This window comes from Salvia miltiorrhiza, chromosome 2 (assembly GCF_028751815.1).
Source record: "Salvia miltiorrhiza cultivar Shanhuang (shh) chromosome 2, IMPLAD_Smil_shh, whole genome shotgun sequence".
Classification (NCBI taxonomy): domain Eukaryota; kingdom Viridiplantae; phylum Streptophyta; class Magnoliopsida; order Lamiales; family Lamiaceae; genus Salvia; species Salvia miltiorrhiza.
The window spans coordinates 24,190,915-24,198,405 of NC_080388.1; the positions used below are offsets into that span (position 1 = coordinate 24,190,915).

The 7,491-nt window shown below is 42.5% G+C and overlaps 1 protein-coding gene across 1 annotated transcript; it reads left to right on the top strand.

Moving 5' to 3' along the window:
* Positions 1-1,197: 1,197 nt before the first annotated feature.
* On the top strand, positions 1,198-7,236 carry LOC131007787 (formin-like protein 5). Its single transcript, XM_057934704.1, has 6 exons — positions 1,198-2,148; positions 3,116-3,587; positions 3,695-4,577; positions 4,662-4,858; positions 5,218-5,453; positions 5,663-7,236. Exons 1-6 carry the CDS (start codon positions 1,990-1,992, stop codon positions 6,857-6,859), a joined length of 3,144 nt encoding a protein of 1,047 aa, XP_057790687.1. The 5' UTR covers positions 1,198-1,989; the 3' UTR covers positions 6,860-7,236.
* Positions 7,237-7,491: the final 255 nt, after the last annotated feature.

Below are 7,491 nucleotides of genomic sequence, written 5' to 3' on the forward strand. Positions count from 1 at the left end.
GCTCTAAACGGCCGTCTAACGTCGTTAACTTGCTGGGTTTAAATGTACCTTTTTTATAGACTCTGGGGATTTATTTAGGCCAACATCGAGAATGGGGAGGTATACCCCTTCACCCTCTCAGCAAAACCCTCCGGCACCGCCGCGTGCGCCGCCCTGCCCTTCTCTTCTCTGCGACAATCTCACTTATGCCAGTTGACTTCCCTTGGATTTGGATAATCTCAATTCTCTTGCAACTCGTCGATTACTGCGATTGCCATCGACCCAAGCCGATGCAGAGGACGTGAGTGACAGACGAGGCGGCGACAGACGGGTCTGGGCTCGCCGGCGTGCCGCGCCCAACTTCTTTCCGCCGTCTGCGTAGCGCCTCAGATTAGAGATGCCTCTGTCTCTCGATGACATTCCCACCGACTCGGGCTTGGAGTCCGGCGTGAGAGGGCAGATGATTCGCTTCTTTCGGGCGGTGGGCTTTGACGCCGAAGCGGGAGCAACTACCAGCGGAGATCTCGCGTGGACGGACCTCTATGTGGCGGCGACGACACCGCTGTGAGCACTGGCGAGGAAAATGGTCCCCCTTCGTTTTTCTCGTCCCACCGCACCGATGTTGAGAGAGGGAGTGTCCGTGAACGGGAAACGACTGGCGAGGAAGCGTGACAATCTTTCTCCGGTGTGGCCTCAAATGTGGCGGCGACGAGAATCGAAAGAAGGCGGCGATTGCTGCTTAAAAGGTGGGCCCCACGAGAAAATTAAAAAAAAATTAAAAATTTAAGTTAACGGTGTTAGACGGCCGTTAAGAGTCTAGGTTTAAATGTACCCTTTTTATTGACTCTGGGGGTTTATTTGGGCCAACATCGAGAATGGGGAGGGATACGTTCTAGGGGTGTCTTGCTTAGGGGGGCATTTGTACCTTAACCCTTAAATTTATTTAGATTAATTTGTTGGGGCTATAGGGGCAAATGAGTACAATTGTAATTATTTTTATTATTCTTATTTTTAGGTAATTTTTATTATTTTTTTAAGTAGGAGCTATAGTGAGAAAATTGGGGCTGTGTTTAAAATCAGGCTAATTATGATTGGCAGATCATTTAAAATAGTTCATGTCATATTGATATGAATAATACTTGTAGACTTGTAGTGATTAAAATTAGTTTTTCTTGGCATTCATTTTCATTTTCATTTTCTTTTCTGAAAGAGAACATATCGAAAAGATTCATAATCTTTTCATACCCAAAATTCAAAACAACGTATATGACAATTGATTGCATATTCGCGCTACAAATTAACATAAGGTCGCTGCGGAGCCCAAAAATAGCAAACTGAACCAACAGAATTCTGTACACCAGAAACTCGCAAACAAGAAAAGCACCAACAAACATGCCATCAAATTTTTGTCAGATTTGGTCTGACGCTTTTCCACGCAGAGGGAAAGTATCCATTTGTTGTTTGTTTTTCTTCTTCTTTTCTTGATCAAGTCAAAACAATTCCTAAATGTTAATGTTTCAATCTCATCTAGTGGATCACGACGCATGCCTCACAGCTCACCTAAATCTGTTCTTCGATTCACCAAGACGGGATTCAAGAATTCCTTTTTTCATGTTTCTGCTTTCTTTGAATTTCCCAGCCCCTTCTGCTGCATCATGCAAACTTGAGCATCTGCTCGAAAATATTGCTGGTTGATTTCAAATTTTGCAGGTTTTCCTGGGCTTTACATATCACCGTGTGTGTAACTCCAACACAATTCCCACATTTTTCTTGGGATTTTTGGGGAACACGCAGTCAAAATCAAGATTGTTGATCATTTCTCGTTTTTGTGCACAATTCCGACAATTTTGGCAGAATTATTGAGGTGGGCGGCCTAGATTGTTGGTTAGAAGAATCCAGAATCCGTTGTTGAGGGATGTAGTATCATCAATATGGTTAAGTTTTTGTGTTTGAAGGAGGAGAGATGAATTTGGTGTAATGCAATGAGAAGCATTTTGCAGAATTGGGAAGATGAGGTTTCAAATGATAATTATAAGAGGAGGTTTTATATATATGGCGTTTTTGTTTGTGCTTTCGATTACAGCGGCGATGGGTGTGGAGAGCGAGAGGGAAGAGAGAGAAACCTTACTTGTTTATTTGATGGACGCAGGGGAGATCAATCAGGAAATGGTACACACCTCTAAATCTTCTTCACTTTGCTTTTAGGTGCATGCTTTTGTCTATCACACCAACACACACAGTGAGATATTCTAGTTTCTGTGTTCCATTTACATGACAGTGGCTGTTGTTCATTAGCTTTGATTTGATAAAGTGGTGGCTGTTTATATTGTTTTGTTCCAATAGTGTGGGTTCGAGTTTCTACTCAAAAGCTAAAAAAATTACAACTTGCTCACTGTTTACTCTTACAGCTCCCTTAGATAATATGAATTCTTTGTTGCTTCTAGATCTGTATGCTTGAATCAGCAAGCAGTTTGCATAATTCAAATGTAGAAAGTTTTGAAGTTTGCTTAGTCATAATTTATTCTTTGGCTTTTTATTCCCGAATGCCTTAAGACTTTGCTTCACAGAAATGCTGTCTAAGGATGAATTCTATAAAGATTATGCCAAATGAATATCTTTTACAGGAGGTTTTCATGAAAATAATTTGGTTTATGATTAATGGACTGAGATTGCTCATTATCTATTTATTGCTCAAGCTATATCCGACTCTTCTTGCATGTCTGCAAAACCTAAAATATCTCAGGCACTTCGATGAGAGATCTCTCATGCTATTTCGTATAATTTTTTCAGCATAGATCTTTTCCTATTTCAACACACTATCTACATAGATGCACTCATGCACATCACAAGCTCATGTATAATCAATGCGTATTTAATGGAAGTTAACTTATTTGTCACATTACATAGTTTGCCTCTCTACAAACTGCCTCATCTTGGGAATAACTGCTCTAAGAAGTCATCAACTGTAGAATATAGTTCTGTCAATAAAAGCTATGGACATGCATTCCACATTTTGTCACCAAAATTTATTGTCTTTTGAACTTGATAAAATTGTAACAATAGTAATAGCTTGAGCTCTATTTATCTCTATGTGGTTGCATAAACGATCCTAATCTGAAGGACTTTCTTGCTGCAGGCTGAATCACTACGGAGTGACTGCAGGAACGAGCTATCACATGCCAAGAAAACCTTGCAAGATATTGAGTTATGTTTTATGAAGGAGAGGTCAGTTAGTCGTGAGGAGCTTTATGGCGGGTCGTCCAGAGTAAAGACGCAGGATGCTCACAATGTCATGTGCCCTCAAGTTAAGAAGATCCTTGTAGATTGTTTACGGGATAAAAACCTCGTGCTTCCTGTCACTGGAGAGAAGAAGGATTCAGATACCTGGTTGAGATCTTTGCCATCTTCTCCCAGACGGCGTGAGTTGGCCGAGAAATCTGGAGAACCATCTGATCCACTCCCAACCATCATGCTTGCTGTCGGTGTAACTGCATCCCTGACCTTTATTGTTTCGATTCTACTGTTTTATTTCTGCTGTGCGGGTAGCTTTGCAGCAGGTCGAAACGATGAGAGACCTCTCCTCAGCTTAACCTTAAGCGACTCCGTTGGTACATTATGTTTTTCTTCACCTCTTTAGAGTGTCATTATCTCATCTTTTTCTTAATCTTTACTGTTTGCCTTCTCTCACTCTTGCTTATTTCCTTGATGCTTTCAGCCTCTTCGCGGAAGTCATTAACTTTAGGAACATCAACAAATGAAGAGAAGCTCGGTAGTCAGTCCTTTAACAGCAGCTTGGGCCATACGAAAAGCAGCGGAAACCTACACTTGGAATCGCATTCTCTAGGCCATTTACACCATAGCAGAAGCAGCGGAAACTTATTGATGGAGTCGAATTCTATGAACGAAGCACGGTCTCTCAACAGCTCGCATTCTTTGAATGATGCACTTTCTCTGAGTAGCTCAATCACTCTGAGCAGTTCTAAACAAGAGAAACCTCTTGGAACCCCTGCAGATGATGCTGCCACGGAAGCTTCCGCTCAAGCACCGCCTGGGGTGACGGGGACACCTATATTTCCTCCTCTAAAGCCACCTCCTGGAAGGAAAATCCCTCCCAGCCCTCCTCCTCCACTTAGCTCAGCTCCTCCCCCACCCCCGGCTCTCACAGCCCCACCACCCCCATCAGCAGCTCTGAGTACACCGAGTCCACTAGCTCCAACACCACCAGCACCCCCGGGTCTCAGAGCTCCACTGCCCCCGGCTCCCATGAATGCTCCTGGAGCACCACCACCCCCTAGAGCTCCTGCTGGTCCGCGTCCTCCAGGACCTCCACCACCTGGACCGCCTCCGCCACCTGGCCCCAGGGGAGGTGGTCCTCGCCCACCAGGACCCCCACCGCCTCCAGGTGTTGGCGGTCCTCCACGGCCTCCTGGCGTGAGGCCTCCTAGGGGTCCGGGTGCACATCATGCACCAAGCTCCTCCGTGGGAGATCTTGATATCGGTGGTTCTAAGACGAAGCTGAAACCTTTCTTCTGGGACAAGGTGAATGCCAGCGCTGATGATTCGATGGTTTGGAGTCAGATCAAAGGCGGATCTTTCCAGTAAGTTTAGTGTTTAAGCTCAATGATTGTTTTAAGTACTTTCATGTGAACTTGTCGTTTCCCATGTAATGACCTTCTCAATAGGTTCAATGAAGAGATGATCGAAACACTATTTGGATATGCCCCTACCGGTAAAAACAAGCTTCCTACAAAGAAAGAGGCTGCCCAAGAGGCTCCTAAGTTCATTCAAATAATTGATGCTAAGAAGGCGCAGAATCTGTCGATTCTACTCAAAGCATTAAACGTGACTACAGATGAAGTCCGTGATGCACTTGAAGAAGGTTGTTTTGCCGCCCTTGTCTATATTAATTTGTAGAATGGCATTTCGATGAAAGATATGATGCAGCAATTACCAAATGGGAATCTCTAAATGAAAGATTTAAATATCATATTAATGTTATCATGTTCTTATCATAAACGAAAATCTAGATCAGAGGTGTTGGTTTGTTTGTTGTCTTCTTCACCATATGTGCTTTTGTACTTGTTATTCGACTAGCTCCTTTCAGACATGTCTAATGTAGATTACCTCCAAAAGAACTTTTATGCAAAAAAAATTTGCTTGTATTGCCATTTCAATTGTTTTCATAAGCTATCTAGAGATTGTTATTTCTCATCGATCTCATTATTTCGAATTATGTAGGTAACGAGCTTCCTTCAGAACTTATTCAGACTTTATTAAAGATGGCGCCTACTCAAGAAGAAGAACTGAAACTGCGACTCTTCACGGGCGAGTTGACCCAGCTAGGTCCTGCAGAACGCTTTCTAAAGGTCATGGTCGATATTCCTTTTGCGTTTAAGAGGCTAGAGTGTCTTTCTTTCATGGGCATCCTTGAGGAGGAGTCAACATCACTAAAAGATTCTTTTGTTGTCTTGGAGGTAAGCTACTGATCTATGGTGTTGCTCGTCAACTATGGATGTTAATGTGTCAAAAATCGAGGGATAAAAAATATTTTATCGTATTAGTAAGCTAATGAATGAATTAACCAGGAAGATCCATTGATAAAAAAACATGGTCTTTTACTTAGGTTGATGAAGTCATGAATAGTTTAGTACTAAAAATTGTATGATTTCTCCATGTGTCGCAGGCTGCTTGCACAGAACTGCGGAAAAACAGATTGTTTCTCAAACTTCTTGAGGCAGTTCTTAAAACTGGAAATCGGATGAACAGTGGGACGTTTCGTGGTGGTGCACAAGCATTTAAGCTCGACACACTTCTAAAGTTATCAGATGTGAAAGGGATAGACGGAAAAACCACATTGCTGCACTTTGTTGTTCAAGAAATAATCCGAGGGGAAGGCATAAGAGCTGCTCGAGCAGCTAGAGAGATGCGGAGCATGTCCAGCATAGTGTCTGAAGATCTTGACAATGGTTCTGACCTAGATTCAGATGAGAATTTAAGGAGCCTCGGTCTTCAGGCTGTGTCACGTCTGGGAAATGATCTCGAGCATGTGAAAAGAGCTGCAATTTTAGATGTTGATAGCATAACCGGGACAGTTGCAAGGCTTGGCCATGCACTTGTGAAAGCGCGGGATTTTCTCAACACGGATATGAAGACCGTACAGGAAGAAGACAAGGGGTTTCAAGCCTCGTTGAAGAGTTTTGTGGAGAATTCTGAGGGTAATGTGAGGTGGTTGCTAGAGGAAGAGAAGCGAATAACTGCACTCATCAAGAGCACCGCGGATTACTTTCATGGAAACTCGGGGAAGCTAGATGAAGGCTTGCGATTATTCTCAGTCGTTCGTGATTTCCTTGTGATACTAGATAAGGTATGCCTTGAAGTGAAAACCACACCAGCAAAGCCAAAGGAGGAAAAACCTAAAGAAGAGAAACCTAAAGAGGAGGAGAAGCCTAAAGAGGAGTTAAAACCTAAAGAGGAGGAGAAGCTTAAAGAGGAGGAGAAGCCTAAAGAGGAGGAAAAACCAAAAGAGGAGGACAACCCTAGTGAGGCATCGACTACGAAAGAGGATCCAGTTGCTGCACCTCCGCCCCCAGCTGCCATAGCTAGTGGGCATGCGGATAGTTCAGATGATTCGGATGATTCAGACGATTCAAGTTCAGATGAGGATACATCAACTGCGAAAGATGATCCCGTTGCTGCACCTCAAAAACCAACTCCTCCAGTCCCAGCCATACTTAGTACGCGTCCGGATAGTTTAGAAGAAGAGGACAAGCTAAACACATCAGCTGTTAAAGAAGAGAACCCTGCTAGTGCGTCAACTGCGAAAGAGGATCCGGTTGATACGCCTCCAGACTCTGAGAAGCCTACTCCCAGCAGTAGCTAGTAGGCTTCCGGATAGTTGAGACGAAGACGAGGATAAGGGTGATGATAGTTAACTCAGAAAATATGAAGAGCAAGTAATCCTCATCTTAGTTCAATGCAACCTCTTTATTGGCCTCAGGCAAGCTGAGGTCTAAGAGAAAGTGGTAGCATCTCTTCTTTGATTAGGGTGCTGACTCCTTGTGGAGTTGGGCATAGATGATTTTTGGAAAGTGTAGAAAATTTGTATGTATTATTTCCCACTTGTGTTTGTATCTTGTTGTAGCTTTGTGTTGTTTGTAATTCTTGTTGTGCTTCTATTAGATTATTAGGATTAGGTTCCAAGATCAGCACCTTTGTTAATATACAAAATTTTGCTACATGATTCAAATTTCAATCATCTGTGGTGTGACTTGTCCTTTTTTTTTTTTTTTTTTTCTTCTTCACTTAGCCCTGTTCAACAGTACAAGTGTGCACTCGTGCTATTCTCCAATTAAAATTCTCTATTTCTATTTTGTATGATAAACATAACAATATTAAGAATTTAGGATTTAAAATTTATATAAAAGAAAAATATACACCCTAATATTGGATAATCTTAAAACCTTAGGATTGTTACATATCGTTCATCGATAAAGATAATAGGAGATGTTACAT